This window comes from Eucyclogobius newberryi, unplaced genomic scaffold, assembly GCF_026437365.1.
Source record: "Eucyclogobius newberryi isolate DKJ021-1_F unplaced genomic scaffold, fEucNew1.0.hap1 SCAF_10, whole genome shotgun sequence".
NCBI lineage: Eukaryota > Metazoa > Chordata > Actinopteri > Gobiiformes > Gobiidae > Eucyclogobius > Eucyclogobius newberryi.
The window spans coordinates 12019534-12043144 of record NW_027315724.1 but is presented as its reverse complement, the minus strand read 5'-3'; the positions used below and the strand labels follow the sequence as shown (position 1 = coordinate 12043144).

At 39.9% G+C, this 23611-nt stretch overlaps 1 protein-coding gene across 3 annotated transcripts in view; it reads right to left on the bottom strand.

Moving 5' to 3' along the window:
- Nucleotides 1-23611, bottom strand: part of kcnab1a (potassium voltage-gated channel subfamily A regulatory beta subunit 1a) — a 132189-nt gene that overhangs the window by 82433 nt on the left and 26145 nt on the right. Inside the window, exon 1 of one of the 3 annotated variants that reach the window (XM_072461292.1) lies at nucleotides 4700-5236. The exons of the other annotated variants lie outside the window; for them this stretch is intronic. Within the exon in view, the coding sequence (XP_072317393.1) occupies nucleotides 4700-4908 (209 nt within the window). The 5' untranslated portion in view covers nucleotides 4909-5236. Of the gene's footprint in view, nucleotides 1-4699; nucleotides 5237-23611 lie in introns of those variants that run through there. 3 annotated transcript variants of the gene reach the window in all.

Sequence of the window (23611 nt, the reverse complement as noted above, 5' to 3'; positions counted from 1 at the left end):
ACTTCTGTGCTGATAAAGCCTCTTGTGCAGTGGCTGTTTAGTCTCTCCTATGTAAAGGTCTTCACACTTTTCTTCACTGCATTGGATAGAATACACTATATTGCTTTGTTTTTGGGTCGGCATCTTGTCCTTAGGATGAACCAGTTTTTGTCTAAAAGTGTTTCCTGGTTTAAAATAAACAGGGACTTCATGTTGTCTAAAAATTCTCTGCAATTTTTCAGACAGCCCCGAGACATAAGGGATAGAAACACCTTTCCTTCTCTGTTGTTTCCCTTTTGTCCCTTTTGTCTTGCTTTTTGGTTCTTTTCACTCTGTTGAGACAAAACTGGTTCACCCTAAGGACAAGATGCCGACCCAAAAACAACGCAATGTAGCGTATAAACAATATTTTGCTTTCCTTTATTACCTTTTAGCACAACATACATGTAGTGCTAGCCTCTGCTAACCAGTACAACTACAGCCTAGAGCCTGATATTCACTCAGACAAGCTATGGTTGTAGCCATGACTACAACCAACACTCGCTCTTATTTTAGCTGAGGTGAAGTGACAAAAAACACAAATGAATTCATAGCTACTGTGACTGTTGCTCAGATTGATCGCAAGACAGAAACATCCATTTGTTTGGTTCTTTGCGATCAGAATTCCTTACATCTTCTGTGTGACATCCATAAAAGAAGAGTACACTTGTGGAGTTCAGGCTTTACCGTCCACTGCACACATACAGTCAGTGCACACAAAGCAGTGCTGACAGATTAGCACACATGCACTGGTCTGCTTGTCATTGTGCTCTGTGGATGTCTGTTTCCATCCCTCTTTCTCCTGTCATTCTTTTATGCCATTGTTTATCCCGAGCGCAGGAGAAACTCAAGAGCAGCTATTGTGAGGAGTTATTTTCACTATCTGCCCACTGAACTTTTAATGACAATCTGACAGGACAGCTGTGCCACTGAATGGTTTGGAACAAAGTCATGGTCATGTACAGTTAAAGCACCAAAGCCTGTTGATACTGTTTGTACGCAGTAGCAAAATGGACATGGCTATATCTGTTACACTCAAGTAAAATTTTTGTCTGCATCATTTTAAGAAGGTTTTGAATCAATCAAAACCCAGAAATAGCCATCGTTAGGATACCAATAGTTTTACCAAAAAGTTGAAATTAATCGGCAAGACCTCAAGATGAGCTCTTGACACCTTCCACCTTGACAGTTCACCTGACACTTTCAGCCTCCTATCCATTCCCCCTCAGCCAATCAACGCTTCAGCAAATAATCCGCCCAAGCCATCCATCATCGCACTTTTTGGATTTTTTGTGTCAAATTACAGTGCCGTTAACCACCAAACATGACCCAGCGCCAAGACTGTACTCGCTGTCACAATGGCAAATATACAGTTTAGTGCATGGGGAAATATGAATAAATAACAAGGTAGTCTGGAGAAATTAAAGCAGGGCATATCTTTTTTTCTTTAATCTTGTTCAAATGAACTGATGCATCAGTTCATTTGGCCCTGCTGCTCTCCTCCTCGTGGTGCAGTGCGAACATCTGTGTCCGTCGGCTCCCTCTGTGGTACGACTCCTCTCCTGTGTGCGGACGCTGCTCTGTGATAGTTTCCATGGTGCGCGCTTGTGCCTTTAGGAAGAGACACTTTCACAGTCCACTGCTTGAATTTTGATCCATGGTTTGTTTTTAATACATGTGTCATTTTGTGAGTCAGTTAGAGGAGACATGGAAGCAGACGAGCCAGTCTAAGAAAGGCAGAGCTCCACTGTGAATGATCCACTAGACTCTATGACAAGCAGCGCACCACCTGCTACTGTTGGACAAAAGGAACAGGTAGTATGGCATTAAATGTTCTTTAATTGAGTGTTGAAGTGTTGTTAATCTCTAATTCAATGCTTTTAAGTATTCATTATGTCTAAATTGACAATCAGGTGCAGTGATGAATCAATGAGGGTTATTCGCGATTATTTTTTTCGCATATGTGATTGTATTTTTACTAAGGCTAAAAAGTAATCAATCTCCAACCATTACATTATGAATGATATCAATAAAGGTAATTGTCTCATTGCTCCTTGTTTGACACATGGACACAGGCTGAAAAGGCAGTGAATTCCACCCACAGTGAGGTCTGACGTGCCTTGTGTAACCGAGCTGACGCAGACAGGAGCTTCATTCCTCCATCTCTCTAAAAGTGTATTTACATTCAGCCTGTCAGATCTTCTCCGCTCAGACACTGCACAGGGCAGTCCAGGTTCCACAGAAGTTTCAAAGCAAGTCATATTTTAAGTAAGTATGTTAACGACAGAGACAGTGTAAAATTAAAATCAACTAAAGTGTTAAAAAGTAGTCATCTTGGACTTTCCTTGACCTGCCTTGATTGTTCCCCATAGGACTGAAACTATTGATCAAGTAAAACAAAAGTGAGCGGCACACAGAGCTAGCGCTGCAAAATGACTCAACCTCAGTGAAGAACCATCACAAAAAAACACATTCATTCATTCATAGCCACTGGGACTGTTGCTCAGATTTAATCTGGCCTGTAATACAACTGAGTACAATACCAGTAATTGAGTAATTTATGATATTGTGGGAAAATGTGGAACAGTGTACCTGACTATAGAAGTGAAATGTTGCTGTTTGGGGGCTGATGTGCAATCAAGAAGCAGAAGCTGATAAGTAGTTTAATCTATGAATCATGACTTTTATTTACAAATGGATCCAATCTGCTTTTAAGGGTGTTTTATGTATAAAATAAATACATTAATCAAACTAAATAGATGGATTACTAAATTATTAAAATAATCAATAGCTGCTGCCCTAGTCCCGCAGTATGGCAGGTCAGATCTGTGGAGAGGCAGTAAGAATGTGTGTTTTTTATATAAATCTTTAGCAATAACAATACAAGTAAAAGTAAAATAGATGTATAGAGATTAATAGATAATTTAGTGCTATACTGTGGAACATTCCAGACAAACACTGAGCAGACACTCCATTAGAAGAGTTACATACATAAAACGCTAAATGATAAACAATCAATATTCAGTTACAATAAAATATCTGTAAACCATTGTGTCAGACCCCAATACTCCGATAGGTTTGAGACTCCAACTCCAAATTCAAAGTAACATAAATTGTACAAAACTGTTCTTCTACATAATGTCTGAGATACATTTATCCATACAGAGTTTCCGGAACAGAATAAATATTATAAAGCACCATGTCTGAGGTGAGAGACATGTGTTTTGGCTGCCTCCTGGACATCTCTCCTGGGAGCTGTACCAGGCATGTCCCACTGGGAGAGAGCCAAGCCAGGACACAAGGAGGCCAGGGGAGATGTTTGTCTAATGGCCTGCCTAGGAATGGCTCTGTCTCTGTCTCTGTCTCTGCTCAAACGAGCCAGAGGAACACATAGAACACCAGGGGAGGGCCAATACTACATGGAGTACAAGAAGTCATGGTTGCTGTTTTTATTATTGCATTACTTTTATAGTTTGCATCCCTTATGGTGAAATAATCCAGTTCGCTTTCTGACAACAACAATGTCTTATTTTCTTCCCTGACCTCTGAGTTAACTTTTGATTAAAGTTGTTCCACTCAATCCACAGAATGGCATTATATAATCCTCACTCTCCATATGTTCAGGTGAAAAAGTCATTGCTATCTTTGGCATTTGTGGAAAATACATTTTATAACCTTGCCAGATGGTACTATCAGAACTTGTGTAAAACTTCCACTCAATTTGAAAGAAAGGAGAATTTGAAAACCAATTGCAATCCAACTGTTATTTAAAGTTTTGGACAGTGAACAGATGCAGTACATTTACTTTGGTAACAGACAGTACTGGAGTCCACAGATGGGTTTACTTTCAACGGGTTCTAGTGTATGACGTAAATCTTGGATGTAGCTTTGAAATGGGGAGTACAAAACACGCCACAGCAGCAGATGATATATTGTCAAGAAATGATGATGGCAACCAAACTCAGTGAATTCAAAGATCAAGATTCAAATGTCAACAAAAGGCAAAAAAGGCTCATCTCAAAACAAAAACAATCAATTTATAATGACCAACAAAAGTTCAGATTTCAAAGATCCTCATCCAGATCCTAAGTGTCCGTTGTTATAACTTACCAAAGTGTTTTCAAAATTATTATCATAATAATTAATTATAAAGGTTTGTTAAAAAGAAAAAAGTGATTGAGAGAGAGATCAATTGTTTTACCAAAAGGCATAAAAATCCTGATTTCTTGAAAGAAAGATGCACTATTTTTGGGGTGGAAAGTCTGCTGCCTGCTTGTCTCCAAGGAGATCTCATTATTTTGTCTATGGAATGCTTCCATAGTATGACATTAAACTTGTATATTTCAATGGAGATGAGCAGATGACACCACAGGTACAATCTTATGTTGGAAAACATAAAAACTGAAACATCTGTAATGAATTGACAGATGCAAGACAAGTTCAGTTTCATATTGAGGAACATTTTCAACCAAGGAGGAAACCAATCCTCCATCAGAAAAGTTACACAGTGCACCTTTAAACTAAAGACAAGCAATGACGGAATGGTAACAAACACTGAAAGAGAAGATCCCCATAACACTTTCCTTTCACTCATATTTCTGTTCAACATTATCACTTTTCTACCCCCAACTTTCAATAACAACAGTTAATATGTGGATGCTGATAAAGTGTTCTCTCCCACCTGTATTTCATTCCCGTGTGCTTGCCGGTGGACTCTTTGAGCGAGATGTGTCGCGGGGTGAAGGATCCGAAGCTTCTGGCGATGATGGCCACCGTTCGGAACTTTGCCCTGGCTTGGTTGACCACATTGGGACTGGTAGCACTCTGTTTGCCATGATCCCCATTTCCTCTCTTCAAATTATGGTCTGTGCAAGCTATTGACACCTGCATGTTGACTTTAGAATGTTCAAAAGCTTAAATTCAGAATCCTTTCTAGTCTTCTTTTTAGTTCTGGACTTGCACACTTATCTGCATTGCCGTGTTCCTGTAAAGCAACTTTCCAAGCCAATTTTGTGAACTGTTTGCCCAGTCACAAGAAGTCCTCCATTGTCAGGTTAATCTTGCAAAACGGAATAAGAAGAATGAAGAATTGTCAGTTCTGGGAGCTTCTGTCTGTGATGTTGAACGCGCAAAGTTTGGCGGAAGAGCAAGCGGAAGAGATGCCGATCGGAGGAGAGACAAAGAGGCAGAGAGCTGTGGAGCCGCACCGGTGTGACTGAGGCGCACTGGTCGGGCTGAGCGGAGAGAAGCAGAAAGGGAGAGCGCACAGAGAGAGGGAGAGGGAGCGTGAGAGGAGAGAGAGAGGAGGAGGGTCAGGCGACGAGAGGAGACAGTAGGGTGCATCGTCACACTTAACAATTCTTCTCTCATTGAGGTTTTTCAGCTTCTCTCACTTTCTCTTCCTTGCCTGTATCTTCTGTCTTGTAGGTGGGTTTTTGAAGTAACAGTACTCTTACTTGAATGAAGGCTCAATCCTGCTGATCATCAAACCAGCTCTAACTATCCATACAAGTATCGGACCTTAAAAACCAACAGTTCCCTTTAGAAAAACTTTTTGTCCACGCACTGTCCCAAAAAGCCTGATTTGGACATGTTTAAAAGTAGGCTGGTTAAACCCTAACATCATGCACTCTCTCTTCTCTCATCAGCGTTATTTTTAAATACCAGAATTTGCTCATCATTTTAGGGCGGTCAAGTTAATCTGTCGACTCATTCGAGGGAAGCTGATGTTTATGAACCAACCAAACCAACTACGCCACAGAGAGGTAAATGGTAAACACACAATCACACACCAGATGTTCACAGACACTGGGGGCACCGCAACACTAAAAGGAGTAAAATCGGACAAATTGTTCTACCAAACTACTACAGACTACTACAGGCCAACCCCAGCAGCTTGTATCTGTCACCACAAGAGCCAGTTACACCCGCAAGCGGCAAGAGCCTTCACCGCAACCTGACCGCACATGTTCATTATGAAATACAATACCTGGTCTTAAATTATAGATAAAAAATAATAAATGAATAAATCATTGGATAATCAGGCTTTAAAATAAGGTATTTAGATTTGTGAATTATTAAAATCAGCAAACAATATAATTAATAATATTTCTAAATGTATTTCCAAACTGCGAGTAATCTTATTATTTTTATTGATTGACAGCACTAATTAACACCAACATTCACTTTGAAATAGTACTTAAATGTGTTAGTCAAGGACTCTTTACTCTAAATTGTTTGGTCTTTGTAAGTATTCTGTCTCCTCTGCCTGCTTCTGTTCATTTCTCTTTGTTATATTCAGCCCTTAAACCAGGAGGTTGTCTTTGAGCTGTATATCTTTACGCTGGGCCATTCTCAGAGGAGCAATTCCTCCCTTTGTTCTTCCGTTTACTTTATATTGGCACAAACCATAATGCTTAAATACAATATTCTCTATAGTGTAACAGTCATTTCAGAACCAGCACATTTGGGACACTTTACCATCGTGGACTCAATAAGGCCTTTTCATGTCTGTACACATTTACTGATAAATGTTTTTGCCCCTAAATCCCAGCGCACTGTAATGTACATACAGCCCCCCATAGGCATCCCCTAATCAAAGCAGAGGAGAGAAGGGGGAGGGTGCAGGAGCCACAGAGCAGCAAGTTGATGCAGAAAGAGGAGAACAAACTAAGGCTCTGTGTCAACAAGCACTGTTCAATCAGCTTTCGTTAAACATTGATGCATAGAGATCTCTTTGGCAATACCTCGTCAAGTGTGTACACCTCCACCAGTTTTAATTGCACCAGTGTTCTTTTAGGTCTCCACTCCTCTGCTTTTGGAAGTTATGGTTTTAGCCTAATCTGATGTTTTGTAAATCCAAATTGTGATTTTTTTTTATGACCAGCTGGAAAGTAGAATCAGTGGATGCTGTACCCATCAAATAATTGAATAAGCTATAGCCTTTCTTTCTTTGTTTTTGTTTAAATGCCCTCATGCATACTCTCCAACATAAGTATCTAAATTAAACTTAATAGCTCTTTGGGATTAATTTAAACGGTCATAGTGCTGCGTTTATGCACAGACACAGACAAAGAAAAGTTGCAATCCTCCTCTCTGACAGGAGAGCATTGGAGGTCAAAAAGAATCAGTTGTAATCATCTGTTGTTGTTGTTTTATCTTAAACCAAATATTTTGACTCTCTTCCAAGAGTCATTTTCAATCTGCAGATCTAGTTTTAGAACTCTGACATCTATCCTACTACGTCTTGTTTGTCGATTTGTTAGTACTCTTTTTAAGTTTCCCCTGAAACTAATCTTCTTTGTTACACTAACAACCCTGTAATGACCATAATGACTCTTGGATGAGAGTCAAAGCGTCTCGTTTTTGTAAAACAGTTTCCAGATGACTACAACTGAATCTTTTTTACCATGGAACACTACTGGGCAAATGAGGGATTACACTGACTTAAAATGTCCATGTTTAAATGTTTTCTGTGCGCACTCTGTCTCCTCTCATCACCTTAACTGATTTGAGCTTATTTTATTATGTGGTTCCTCCATTGATCTGACCTTAGAGTCACCGGGAGCGCAGTTTCAGCCCAGGAATTGTACACGTCTCTATAGATGAAGGCTCTGGTAACACAGGTTTCGCTTATGATTGTACTGTAAACCAGGAAGAACACAGGCCGCATACATGTTATACTACAAGAAGTCAAAAAGTCCAAAGTAAAAAAAAAACACAGAATGATGAATAATGGGAAAAGGCAGAGGAAGAACTCATTGGCGTTTGCATTTCGTGTGTATGTGTGGTGTCAGGCGGAGGTGAGCGAGTGGAGCTGCAGGCTAACTCTTTATCACTCTTCATGCACTCAGATGAGCACATGTGATGATGTAAATGTCAGCACTGCGCTCTTCTGCAGGCTCAAAATAGCATCGCAAGCACTTTGTAAATGCACTGTTTGTTTTGAAAATGATTCCGAGAGCTTAGCAGGCTGGTTTGATCTGCTGAGGGGGGATGCATGGTTAGCGTTCGCATTTTTAGGAGCAAAAACATCAGCGAGATTGTAGCTGTCAGTGATGATTGCCATTGGTAGCTAATCTGAGCCAAAAGTATCAGAACTGAACTGAAAAATGTCCCTTGAGCAAGACAATTTACCACCTTACCTCTAGTGAACGTGTAAGTGATGTGGTGCCTTGATGAAAAGCGTATATTTAATGTCTAAAACTGCAATAGTACATCCATTTGAGTTTTCTACAACACGCGGTTTAATGTTAAATCTTTACAGTTAACCGTTATATATCTGAACAGTCATAAAGCAAACCCTGCTGCTCCACTCAATGTGAACTTACGGTATTATTCCTCCTCGCCTGTACACAGCTAATGGAAGTATGCCCCGGTGCCTTTGTTTCCAGCTCGATGCTCCGACTTCTCCTCTGGGACTTTCCGAAACAATTCCGCGTGGAGGATTGAAGCTGGCTTAGGTTTCCGGGCCCTTAATCTAACGCTCCTAATGGGAAGTAGAAAAGTGCTGCGTGAAAGAGGTTGGCGTATTGTTGTTGAGTGTAAGAAGGGCAAGTGCTGCCGTCTGATCTGCATCCATCACTGTCCAAACTCGAGCTGAGGAGCAGGACAGATGAATAAACAACAGCCAGCCAGGTTTAGGCTCTACTTTCCATTGGTAATGGCATATTCCTCTTGTATTTGATTAGAACTTTTTCTAAACCTTTTTAAGTTCTTAGTGACCTACATCAAATGGAAAGCTGCATTAATGCTTACCATGAAATAAATAGTGGAAAGGAGTTCAGACAGCAACATCTTGGCTCCAAACACGAATACTACAACAGTGGATGTTATTGGCTGGTTTGTTCCAGCCAGCCCTGCAAATAACTGACAACGGATAAGGCTAAGCTGCAGCTCCTTTTGTGAAGAACTGAACATGAAAGAATTGTTAAGGAACAAATCAGAGATACCTGTGTACAAATAACAAAAAACTAGCCAACCAAAGCTACACTGTACACACCAGGAATGTCACAAAATAGATTTGTAGTGATCACTATTATTCACTGTAATTTAAACCTTAAACAAACAGTAACAACATTTTATATTTTTTTGGTGATTATGATTACATTAGGACCAGAATATTTGCAATTATCCATCTCGACATCATTAACCATCCACGAATGACATTCTTGTCATTCGTGGATGGTTAATGATGTCGAGGACAATCGAAAACAAAATTATATATTTTTTGAACGGGGAAAAAGTCCTCAAAATGTTGCATATAGCAGGAAACTGAAACCCATAGATACACAACTGAAATGAGACAGTTAAACCCATTCAAACTCACACACAAGCTGTCTAATGAGGGGGGAGGGGAAAGAGCAGAACAACTGAATTATGAAGGAAACGTCACACCCAACAATTAAGAGAAGCAGACTAACAATATCTATAGCACGCTGGTCTACCTGTGCACCGGCTGTGAACATTTGTCTTCGGATTGGACGCTGGCACATCTCACATGTGTCAAGACGGTGTGATCGCACTAGACACAGTGTCTGTGTTCACACATTCATGGTGAAAACTCTAGCAACATATCACTCTTTCAATATGTCTAATGCGATCACACCTCTCTAACGTAGATCATTTCAGTTTTGGAGCGAGAAAATTACAATGGTAAAGATGCATTTTTTCTTGGTAACTTGGCCATGTGGGGTCACTTGAAGTCATGGAGATAGATTTGTTTAATAAATAACATAGAGACAATAGAGACAAGCATGGACTAATACAACAGTTACATAGTGCACCTTATGCTCCATTTCCGTATATAAACAGATCCATGCATTTAAAGTATAGATGCCGTGGAGCAACAAGAAAAACAAACATGGAGGAAGCTACAGCAGTTTTTAGATCACGTTTGTTGGAAAAAGAAAAAAAAAATGAGAAATTGGGTAATTTTGGGGAAAAGGATAGTCCACTGCTGAGCTGTGTCCACTCCTGTCCCCAGCGGTTAGCACATGTGCAGCTCTGTTGCTACGTATCCGTAAACTCTAAAGGAAACCAGGAAACGGACCAAATGAGGGACAAAACAACGCATACAACAGATAGAAGCCTCCATGCATATCTGTGTACACCTCAAACATAGAGCATGAATGAGCTTTTAAACTCCACCCAATTCCTAATTAAATTCTCATCTGCCTGCTACAGTTGTCATTTCAAGTTGTTGATATAAATTCTCTATGGATACAGTCGGCAGCGTGTCAAAATCAAGTCACAGCCGAGTCTTAATGGAGGCTGTTGACCTGGCGTTACCTCAGAAAAGTAAACAAATTGTTAGGTAGATGTTAAAATTGTGCTAGCTTTAAGCCTTGGAAAACTTAAGCACATTTGCGCTTACTTTATTCTTCTCCATATTAGGCACAATATACTGTAACTCCTAAACTCGACGTTTGCTCTTGTAGTTGTTGCCAACTTACAGTTGGTGATAGAGCAACTCTTCTACATTAAAATGAATGAATTGCTTCCTCCACATAGGTTCGTACGTAAGCGTTACCTCGGATGCTAACTGTATCTACTTCTCCACACTTATTTTCTGTTTTTTCTATTACAATGACACAAACTTCCATCACCCAATTCTACCAGAGCAGCAGAACTATCAGCCCCTCCATCTCCTCCCAACTGGAGATGTTTTTTCCTTGATTAATCCGTTCTCTCCATTTCAATCTGCCATAGATCTATGAAAGCACATCGACCTCATCACTCTATGTCTCCAGGTTGAAATGTTGTGAGGAGTTTGTTAGTGGCAGGTGCATTGTAAGCACTCGTGAAGATGCTCTCATCGCTCAGAGAGGAGGCAGTGTAGCGGCCTAGTTGTGCACCTGCATGTGTCACATTTACTAACTCCACCATTGTCTCGGTCCTCAGGCACACCTCCCCGAGCGCGCTGCTGTGTACACGCGCTTATAACATCATCCAATAGTAGCCTACGCGGATAATTACAAGTTGTGGTCCAAAAAATGTAAGAATAATTTAAATATGCAGACAAATTAAAGAAAGTGTCCACATTGGAAGTTTATACATCACCTAAACCTTCCACTCCTCATGCATATACGTCAACATATATCACAGTTTTTTTTATTGTAAGCGCTGTAACGCTTTATAAACTTTGTGATGGCATAAATTAATTGTGAATTATTCTATTTTAAAAAAAGAGCAACCATTTGTCACACAATGGGGAAATTCTAATGTTGTTCAAGAACACTAGAATAGAAACAATTAAAATAGACTACACAGAATGTGCAGGTAGAGCAAAAATATAATAATAAATAGCAGGTAAAGTGACTAAAGTGTATTATACTATTATGCACAATAAGTTGTCATGACTATGGTTATTATATATATGTTATTATAGGATTTATTGCAAACTGGTGTGTGAGCCTTCTTTTGAGTCTGTGGTGGTGAGTTGCATCTCTCCTGCTCCCATCCTGTGTTGTGTTCAGTCTGCTGTTATCTGTTATTGTCCAGGATCCTAATGTGAAGGTACTGATGCCTGTGCTCCTCATGTTTGTAATACTGTTGTGTTTTATGTTCTGTGTGATCTTTGATGTCACCATCAGCCTGTCCAGGGACAACAGAGGGAGAAATTGGCCTGTGGCTATATGTACATATTGAATCATATGTTCATTAATATGAACTGTCCCTAATGGATAGATAAATAAAGCATGCAGATCTAATTAATGTTCCAAGCCTTATTAAAGGGTGTGGTGGCTCATCAAAAGTCAAATGCAGAATTTTGAATTATTCATTTAATTGTCTAATACTTTAAAACAACATTGATATACAGTACACACTCTTGTCAGGAGCCGTAATAAGCACAGTAAAAATAAGTGTTTTCAAACTGTGTCATGCTGTTAGAAATTAGTTTATTCCGCTTGACCTAAAAAGAGGAGACAAGAGTGCTAGATCAGCTGTATATTTGTCAGCCATGCTTAGCTGGCACCTGCTAATTTAGCCTCTGCTTTTACAAGCTATACTCTGCACCTCATCACAGTGCATTCTGTCACTCATGCACATGCTGAACCTAGCAACAAAACCAAGTCTGACATGTTTCCTGCACCTGTTCCCTTACTGACCCCTTCTGGATGGAGTTAGTATTAAGGATGTAATGAATCGGCGTAATATAAGAGGTATTGGTCTGATGTTGAGAAATTAAACTTCTTTAATTAAATAAAATGTGTGATTAAATGTAATTAAATGTTAGACTTTTCTGGTGGAGGGTTTGCCACCTGGCTCATTAAGAATGCATGTTTTTCAATGTATTTTTGAACAATAAAAACACTTTAATTTGAATTTAATAAAAGTAATTCAAGTTTAATGTTTGTGGAATATTCCCAGCAAACCAATAAGAGAGATTTGGGTCCAAAGGCAGAGCTCTGCTACAAGAGGAACTGACATCACACATAACTAAAGTTTGATTTGTTTTAATCATGAGGCCAATCTCAGCAATTCACAAAAAGACATTTAGTAATTAGTTTGTGGTGCTGTGAGATGTGGCTAAAGCTAAAGTAAACAGGAAACAATTTCTGGTTTATTCTCAGCTCTTTCTGCATATCTTTTACTTCTCTGCACCTCTACACTCCAGTCTCTTTATGTAATGCGTTGGGATTAAAATGGCTACACTTAGATGCATTATGCCCTGGAAATATCATATTTTTGATCTAAATGGGAGTGACGTGAATCGATAAACAGGAAATGGCTGATGCTAACATGTGCTAGCTTGCTAGGTCTGTCACATTAACAGATCAAGTTAGCATAGCGGGAAATATGGCAGTTTATCACAAGATCAAGTCAGTGTTTAGTGATAGATTATTACTTTCCGTTTATATCTGCTGTTTCACATCTTGTTTTCACCGGTGTCTGCCTTCTGTCTTGTCCAATCATGACGCTCAAAAGTGCTCCAGGAGCCGAAGTGAGCAGATCACTTCAAACAGAGTCCACTTTGAATCGCTTAAACAGGCTTGAACCGATCTGCTCCAAAGCACCATTAAAATTAAAAACAGTTTTAGTTCTGTATCACTCTGTTACAGGCAGAGGGCGCTGATACTAATAAGGTTTTAGCAAGTGCCAAAGTGGGAAGCTATAACTTTATTTATGCTGATGAAGAAGTGATCAGCAAAAGCATGAATAAAGCATAATACAGTTTGTCTCCTTCAATGTCAACATAACCCAACTATTACTGACACATTTGGCCTTATCCTAACGTGCGGTCATGATGGTTTTCCAAATGTTGCAGAGTTCTCTTCCCCGCGGCCTGGCCTGTGGTGTTGGAGTGACATAAGCTGACAGGGTAGACTCTGTAAGCTCTTCAGCTCAGGGCCAAAGGGCTGAGCCGGTCCTCCTGCGACGGCTGAGGAATGTGTGGCAGCGGCTATGGACAGTAGGGTTAGTTTGGATCATGGAGACAGAGACATGCAGGACAGTAAAGGCTCATTCATGCTGCTGTTAGAGATGGAGATACTAGAAGTGTACATATCTATGAGCACTTTATTCCACAAGATACATCAAGCAGTTTTCTGTGGTTATTTAAATAAACTCCAATTGTAAAAAAAAATGATCAAGATTGAGAATGACTCTTGGATGGGAGTCAAAACATCGCTGAAGCTTTTTCTACTGTGGCAGTATAGCCTGCAGGAGGGCTCTACCACTGATCAAACTTGCTTTTGGTTGCCGGTGACGTCAACCAGTCATAAAAGCGCTTCCTTTCTTACCTTGCGCCCTCTGACCTCTCGCTCTGACTTCCGGTCTCCAAATGTTTACGTCGCGCACACCACTCTCAGGTAGTATTCAAAATGGAATGAACCTGTGCGCCTTTTATGTTTTTCATATGGTCCTGGGCCCATTAATGTCCAGGTGGCATTGTTGGTCTTTTAAAATGTGTATCAGAAAGTGTCTTCAGCGGGCGCCTCACCGCTCGTATGCCACAAATACATTCATATATACAGTACATATGTATATGTGAATGTGCTGCAGTTTGACAACTGTTATTGCTTGTTGTTGAACAGATTTGTTTTTAAAAATAATTTGTATTTTGCTACAGAGGCGCCGTGGGACAGAATGATGGTCCATTGTTAGGACAGGTCTTGAATGATTCCAACCGCAGCCTGGAGCAGTGTGCTGTGCAGGCCTACAGAGGATGGGTCATGAAGGCCACAGCTGGACTCATCATGGAGCCTTGGCCTGTGGGGTGCGCTCCAGTCGCTCACTGCCATGTGCTATGGTACACTGTCATATGAAGCCATCCATCTACTCCGCACTCAGCACTGCTAACTGTATCCGGGGGATACGAGGAGAGGTACCATGAAGTCGCAATGACAGATCTTTGCCCCACAACATTTATGTTCAATTTGATTGGTTCCCTTGAACTGCTGCTGTCAGAAAGATGCTACGAATCCCCACTGGCCTTTAAGAAATATTTATCCCTTATGTAATAACTGGGGCTGGGATTCACAGGGTCCCTCGTGAGTCGAAGATACACAACACAGATCAACAATGTGTGTTGTTGTTTTTTAATGGCTGATGCTGATATCTTTGAATCTAGAGCAGAAAATGGCTGACAAGCTCTGCCAATACTATTACAGGGCCTATTTAGAAAAAGGGGCACAAGCAGTAATATTGGTAAGACTGCTTTTAGCTTTGATTATAGCACACAATCACTGTGGCATAGTTTCAATAAGCTTCTGTAATATTAATAATGTATCAAATATTTATTTCCATCCAGTATTCCATTATTTTTCACACAGATCTTGTGTTGATAATGTGAGAGAGTGACTACTGCACAAAGCCTTCTCCAGTTTCAGGCTTCAGATCTGTAGTAGATTAGTCTCTACTTCTCCTCAGATGTTTTCTCTGCACGATCCCAATGATTTGACCCTTCTCAAACAGTTACAAGAGATATTATAAAAGCATAATGATACAAATTCTATAGCAATGATTTTTAAAAATTCACAGCCCTGTTAACTACAAACTTATAAGAGAACAGTATTCACATTTTATGCAGTGCTGTATTTTTATGTGCTGAAGTTGAATCTGCACTATAGTGTTCAAACCAAGCAGTTAGGCTTCATGTCCAAATCAAACATTGGCATTGCGGAAAAAGTGTAAACATCATCTCAATTTATCATCCAACTGATGTCTCTCATACACAATGCGTGGCTCACAATATGATATCACATTATGGCAATTCTATTAGTCACTAGTGCTGGCCCTAGCTCTTGGCGCCCTCACACACGTGAAACAAAGCAAAATATTGGCCAAGACCTTTATAGGAATCAGATCATTAATTAAGGGTCCGGAATTCCAAATGTTTTTAGTAGCAGATAGTTTTGATAATAGGGGGAGTAAGTAAGTAAGTAAGTAAGTAAGTCAGTTTTATTTGTATAGCACCTTTCATAGACAGATGTCACGAAGTGCTTTGCAAAAACACAGAATAAAACAAAGTCCCCAATCAAATTTTCAACAAAATGTATGTAATTTTCTGTAATCGGGGTTATTTTAGATCAACAAATCTAAATTTTACAATACCGTAGTTAATTTCTACCAAATTACTCATACGGCAAAAGCAATAACATCTCCATAGATACAAGAACAAAAGTGACATAGTGCATCTTTAATCATACATTATGATTGCAGGCTACTTCCCTCTCTGTGACACAAATGGGACCATTGTTTATTCTAAGAACTCTTGTTAACCTGCTGTTCACATTCTGCTGATGACTCAGGGAAGCCTCAGCCTCTTCTGCCTCTGTGTGCTCTCAGTCCTGTTCTCCAGAGCACTGACCACCAGTGTTGTGCCTGAATGCGTTCATTCAACGAAGTTCATGAACACGTTGTACTGTATTACTGCAGACGAACGATACTGTGAACGCGTTCATTCTGGTGTCTGTGAACGGCTCGTTCATTCTTTTTTATTTCGTTCAATAAGGTGTCAGATTTCTAGAGACTTCCAGGCGAAAAACACACCTTTATGTTGCCCAACCAGAGCCTCTGCCTGGCAAGTGTGAGAGCTCCGAAGTTATAGAGGCCGATATAACCACACTGCGCATGCGCATCAAAACAAAAAGTAGCATGGACGCGACAGCAACAGAGCAGCAAGGAGTCACCCTATGACCAGTTACATGTGTTTTATGATAAGGTCGGTGAGAATGGGAACAATCTAATATTTCTGTGCAAACTTTGCCTCTGGGGAAGGCTGTCCCTTCAATGTGGATGTAAATCCTGGTTGGGTAAGGATTCAAAATTGGATATGAAGATGAAATCTGACACATAGTTTCAGCATTAAACTAATACAATAATTGCTGCCTGTGGTTGTATATGGACTGTGGAAATAATTTAGAAACATTTATAGCATAATATTGAACAAAAGAAGTGAACTAGTTCATTTTTTGGAGCTGTGAACTTAGTTCAAAATTTTGAATTATGAACTGAACTAGTTCATTTTAAAATTTGTGAACTATGAACTGAACTAGTTCATGTAGAAAGTGAACTTGCAAGACTGTGAGCTGCACTGGACACTGGACTGTGTGGACAGAAAAACTAAAGCCTGACACGTTTGTCAGGACAATTGAGCTCATGCTTTATGTTGCTTCTAAAAAAATGTAACAGAATGTGGGCAGAAATGTGACTGGCACAGTAGTCCATGGTAATTTGCTACATCTAGAGGCATATTTAGTTCACTAGCTGTTTGTGTTCATAATTCCGTGAATAAGAGGTGGATTGACCCCAAAAAAAAAACGTGGTAATGTATGGGATGTAGAACTTCTTTATGGGTTACAAACTATTGCTATTACAACTATTACAAGCTATTTGCTGTTAATGATCAGGTGCATTGAGGGCCTGATTGAGGGGCATGTATTTAGTGCACTGCACACGGAGCAGTTTAGATTTATTTTTTTCTCAGGGCTAGGCTTATTAACTACAAACTAATATAGTCTACAGAAGGTGAAGATCTTATTCAGTATGTGTGTAAATTAACTGACACTTTTTTAGGAGTTAAAACTTTAAAAAAGGGAGCCCAGGGATGGTTATAAGACTTGTTGCTTAAATACCAATATACTAAATGGTCAGATTTATATGCGCTTTTCTACCGTCAAAGAACCAGTCGCCCATTCACACACACAATGACACACCAGATGTTCGCAGACACTGGGGGCGAGTCAGGTTAAGTGTCTTGCCCAAGAGCACAACGGCAGTATTTATCCGAGGCAGCTGCGATCGCATCGCCAATCTTTGTGCCAGTGGATCTGACCGCTCAGCAGAGCGGGATTCAAACCGTTGACCGTCAGATCAGATGACTCTATGTGTGACTCCTCATTCACTACATAGTCCTGCTCTATTTAGCAGACTCTATAGTGCACTCAATCACAGTGCCATTCATATACTTGGCTCACTACTTTCTCCTCGCCGTGGGTCATGTGACTCTGGCGTCCAGGTGAAAAAAAGTCAGCAAAACTCAAATAAAAATAGATGTATGTTTTAATTTGGTCAAATCTGTCCGGCACGCAAATATTTTTTGGATAAATAATATTACGTCCTGGAGCGGTTAACGCTAGCAACTTTGAGTGTTTTGTTCATATTCTCGAGTCAACAGTGCATGTAAACAGCTCTTATGATTCATTCAGTTGTGTCAACCTGTCGCTGTTGTTTTTCTGGCTCTCGCAATGCATTTTGGTCTATATTGACTGGTCTAGTGACTATTGCTGGACACTACTTTTCATGGTGCATTGTCGGAAATTTTGAGTGCACAAGTTCTTATTTTTCAAAATTTCCTCACAAACTGCAATCTAACGGAAGTAAACGTTTAATAAAGATTTACCACTGGTGCTATCTCACCAAACCAAGTCATAGAAACAGGAGAACCTGTCACATAGACATTAAATCTGATTCTTTAAATACATAGCCGGCAACAATATTTTGGAAAGAAACTGTTGTCATATGAACAGTAACCATGTGTGTCTGTGCCGTTCACAAATGACTTCATTACAGTTTTAAATTACTGCTTTATTAATATGACTGGCATAGGGACTTTTACACTAGCACCAAGCAGCTTTTCTGAACACATAACTCCTGTAAAGGTCTTTTCACCTGATGTTTAGCTGTATTTTATTTGTTTCTATACTGAACAGTCTGATATTTAATTGTAGTTTCTTTCTTTTTGAAAACTTTATTTACCGGTAAAAATTTCCACTAGGGGATGATTAAAACAGATTCTGAGCTTCATTTTTATCCCTCTTGCATGCTTTCTTTTCTTTTATTGTGCTTTGATCACCTCAAACCAATCAATGTCCAAACAATTTCCACTGCCTTTGGCTCCATATGGACAGGGACATTAGGCTGCAGATGACAAAGAGCCTCATTAAAAGAAACCTGGAAACCAAACCAATCAATCAACACACTTCTGGTCCATTCTTTACCAATGGGACCTCCATCTCCAGGCTATTGATGTCCTTATACCGCACTCACACAAACTTATTCTTCCAGTGTCAAGTCAGTGACATAATCTTCACCATAAGCACGTCCTCCCACCTGCACTACAATTAGCTCTTTGTTGCAGAGTGGCGCTGGTTGCTGGGCTAGTTTAGTTTCTTCGGATACAGACATTTGAGCGATATTTGAGAGAGCGTGGAAATAGTCAACTCCGTGAACGCGCCATCATCGCTATCAGCATCGCTATGGAAACAGTATGGAGGCGTAATGTGTGTGGGAAAAGGAGCAATGAAAAAAGCAGCCGGCCAAAAAAAGGAGGACACATGGCACAGGCAGCATCTGGGGCAGTGTTTGAGGAAGTTTTACAAGTTTTCTTTTTTCCGAGTATGTTTTGACACCGTGTTTGAAGTAGTAGAAGCCTAGAAGATGAAATGTTGCAAGGAAGATATTCACAGTTTTGATGGATGAAATGTTTGTATATGTAAAATGTATTGCATTTTCATTTCCCTAAACTAGCAACACAATTGTAGCGCTGTAGCAAAATGGCGCAAAAATGGTGGTCATGGCGATATATGGATACTCCAGCCCACAATATTGATTCTCTAGCACTAAATTTAGTATGACAATATATTGATATTTCAATATTTGAGCACAACCCCAATTAACGGATGCATGTTTGATGTTCTTTGGCACTATTAAGATAAGAAGAGATAATCCTTTATTGTCCACACATGGGGAAATTTCATTGTTGCAACGCAGGTAGATACAGAGTCTACCTGCGAAGATAACTTATTGCTCTGGAAGTTCCCATTTTCACTTTCCACCTTTACACACCGACTGGTTTAATTAACTACCTCTTTCACAAATATGTGTTGTGGAATATACCTTCAGTTTGTATTAAGCTAAAACAATTAGCAGCGGACAGCCTCAGGTGTCTAAGTTGCATAGGGGCAATTTGAGTCTGGTGATGGTAGTAATGGGTGTGGAAGATCATTTTTTTCAACAGAATGTAGCAAATATTGAATTGTGATTTTTTTTTCCTCTCCGTCTCTGTCCGGGCCCAAAAAATCTTTAATAAATTAATAAATGTTTTAAAGCATGTTTGATTTGTTTTTATTCTGAATTTCAGTCACAGACATTTTACATAACACATTTTCACAGGGGAAAACAAAAATTCAGTCTCAACAGTGTAAAATGTGTAGAGACAAAAGAGGCAAAGATCCACCATGACAAAGCCTTAGTAGTAGTAGTAGTGTAGTAGTAGTAGTACTAGACTGTGTGGAGGACAGAGGCTGTTTCCTATTGGCCGTTCTCTTGTGGGGACAGGATTTACAGTGGAGGAGGAGATGAGATTTTCATTAGGCAACTTCAGACAAATTAGATCAGTTCCCAGTGGCGTTGTAAGGGTGTCTTTGGGCCCCGAGCGAAACATTAGGGGTTTTCCAGACAAACTCCACCCCTTTTTCTCTGTACATTTGGACATGATGATAAGCCACCTGTAAATGATAGTACGGTTCTTCTGCTTTGCAACAATAATACCACAGTTAGTTATTGCAGTTACTGAACCCATGACTGAGGACACTATGTCAAAGAAATGAGTCTAACTGATGTCATCTACCAGTGAGAGACTTGTCAGTGAAATTTAATTACTGTAATAAGCCTGTTGCACATGGACCGCCCTCTGGTTGCCCCTGGTGATCAAAGAGCCCCAAGCATTTGCCAGTCTTGTCCATTGAGTAGCTTTCATCTGTTGGTTCCTTATTCGACAGTGTGGATAGTTTAAAACAAATTGACCGGCAGGTGTCGCACTGAGCAGTATAAAAACACCTTCTTCTACTTCTTCCTCTGCTCCTCCTACTTCTGCGTTATTTGTTTTTGTCGGATACTTCCGACACCATGTAGATTTCTCAGCTAATCAGAAGGCGAGCAGCTTCTGGGCGGGAGCTGACCTGAAATCTGGTCTACTCCCACCCAGGAAGAAGTTCGCAGTGCCACATAACCTGAACTAACGAGTGTATGAACGAAGTAGAGAATCGCAATTGACATACTAGAAAGAGTGCGTTTTGTAAGGGCCAATCAACGCAACAGATCAGAATCATTAGAATAAGAATAAGTGTCTACATGGTCTAGGGGCCTATGTGGTCATTCATGGAGATTATATTAATTCATTGAACACAGACAGCGGTTCGTAACCTTTTCAACCTTTGGCTTTTTAGTCTCTTAAATTCTCAGGTTAAAATTCAGTTTTTGATTCACTTAAGTGGGGTTGGAGATGTTAATCCAATGGGGGTTCAGGAGCGGGACCACGCCTCAACCTCTATTCCACCAGTAAACACGCCCCACTCTCCAACCACACATCTAATTACCCAGAAGCCCTATTTATAAGGCCTATTCTGGTCGTCTCTGCTCTCTCGACCCCACCCTTCCACCTCATGTCTCCATCATCTTCACCTTAACACATCACCATCTACAGAGGGGGCGCGTTCTGAATCGGCTGGGCTGATTACCCGAGACAGAGCCCCCATCCTGAGTCTCTACCCAGCCAACTCTCGTTGCTCGATCGTCGCTACATCGTAGCTCGATCGTGGCTACATCGTCGCTGCATTGTCGCTACATCGTCGCTACATCGTCGCTCCATCGTAGCTCCATCGTCGATCACCTTTGTCGGTCCATCGTCGATCTCCATCGTTGATCTTCATCGTCGCTCCATCGTCGATCTCCATCGTCGATCCATATCGTTGATCCATATCGTCGTTATTATCAATAAATGTTCCTTCATACTCCATTGTTGTGGTGTGGTCCATGGTTTAAATCTGAGGATAATGTTCAGAGTTGCTACTTTGCACAATAGAGAGGAGGGCAAAATAGGATGAAAATGACAAACAACTCTTTGGTGTGGTCTACACATATGGCGTGCTGTGTGTGACTGTATTTGATAGCTTTTTCTTTTTTATGTGAATAAAGCAATTTGAATTTGAATATCAATAAGCAAAGCATGAACGCTGTTTATTTGTATATTAATCACTACGCCCACAAATCATCATTGTGCATGCACTTGACTAGGTTGTCATCATGCGAACGCTCAAGCATGACAAGTGCAGCGGTGGCCAATGGTATGGTAATTGTGTTGATGTTATGAATGACGTAGTGGCTGCTCGCCTTCTGATTGGCTCAGAAATGTACATAGTGTCAGAAATAGCCTATGAAAAAAAATTAAAAAATTGCGTCCCGGTTGGGGTGTTGTTCACACCCCGTCCTCCTGTCCTCAGTGCATCAGTTACTCCTGGATTGTGCTTTGGTGGTTGGTAGTTTTAGAAGCCCGTCAAGGGTGCGTAGCAGAAGTTTCTTAGTGGTCGGTCAAAGAAAAGCTGCATTTTTAGGCCTGATCTTTCAGCTCCGTCTTTAAACTTTAAATTGTAGGTCATGGCGTGTCCTCCACCTTGCCTTTCTGTTGCCATACTTTGTTGTGGCCTTTTCTTGTGGTAACTTAAGGATGAATTGATGGAAAATGCTGAACATAAATGTATTACTTGAGAGAACGGTGTGAACATCCACAGAGACCATTTTAAAATTATGGAACCTACTTTTTATAACAAATCTGTGCGCCTTTCTGTTACGTTATTAATATGGTCCCGTGTTAAATTTAATTCACTCGATCGACTGCTATGGTCTTGGTATTCTAGACTTTTTCTGTGATTTTTTTTCTATTTTACACTTCAGGATTTGAGAGTTAATTTTTTTCCCATTTCCTTTAGAATTTTGAAACTGAGAAAAATACATTGAAACTGTATGGTGCAATTTGCCAGCACACAAAAATCGACATCTGATAAAAACAAATTATCTACCATAGTACAGGTGTATCTACATGTGTACGTTACTGAAACATTTAGGTTTTTATTAAGATGAATCTCCCCAAAAAATATACTTTGCATAGTATTGGACTTTGAGAATATATGTTGTGACTTAAATACACTGTACTTTTTTAATAATACACATCCTGACTTATCACAGGTAAACAAAACTCTAAAACCACTGAGCTCCAAAAATGGATTTCACAGAACTGCAGTAATGATGTGGAAACTGAAATAAACCACGCACATTTATTCCCACAAATTGGTTTTCTGACCTTTGGCATTGGGAAAATAAATTGCCCTTTACAGCCACACGAACGAGGGAGACGAGAGTGGATATGTGTTTTGTGTTTGTGCCTTTGAATAAATAGAAGAGACTCTGAACTAAACAAAACAAGAAATGTCAAAAATGACCCAATTTCAACATAAAAAAGTAAGTTTTCCCTATAAACTTTTGGGTCCAGGATGTGTCGGCTCAGCGCAGTACGGTTACGGTTAATGAAGGAGCACGTTTGAATACTTCAGGTCAAGAAACAAGGATCAGCTAAATCATTAACAGACCTAAATGCAATAAATGTTTGAGTATAAAAATATAAAATCATACCTAAATAGATTCATTTTGAGTTTTAAACAGTAAATACAAACTGTGCTTCCAGTCCCAGCGTTAAATGTTTTTGGTACCAAAGTGAATGCAGTATACTGTATATTAGTCAAACGGGAAAAAGTAGATTCTTAGCATTTCTCTTGGAATGTGGCAGTTATCACAGAACTTTATTCTCGCAGGCCTTTTTTCCGGCTTTAACCTCATAACATCTACGCCAGCATTTTAAAATTCTTCAGTTCTTCTTCAGTGAATGTTTTTCCACATTTTTGGTCTTCCTTGTGTAATTTCTTAGGTAAAACTACTGTGGCAATGGTGTGCTTCTAATGAGGACCTGGTTTAAGCCCTAAAATATGGTCCTGGTATAGATCTGATTTAGATCTGGTGGGCCAAATATTTTCTATGGTGGTACTTGGTGTAAAAAGCTAAAGAACCATGCTAAAGTGCTTTACAGACACTATTTGAATAATTTCTCCACAATCAGGGGTGGAATGTAACAAATAATAATAACAAAACTCACGTCACTCTAATTGAGTAAATATTTTGGTAATTGTTATTTGAGTATATATTTTTTAAATATTATCATTATATTTTTGTCAAAATCCAGTCAGACTCAAAACCTTCATATAGGATGTCACCATGGCCCTTTCAGGTGATCTCAAACCTTAAGTCAGTCCAGTTC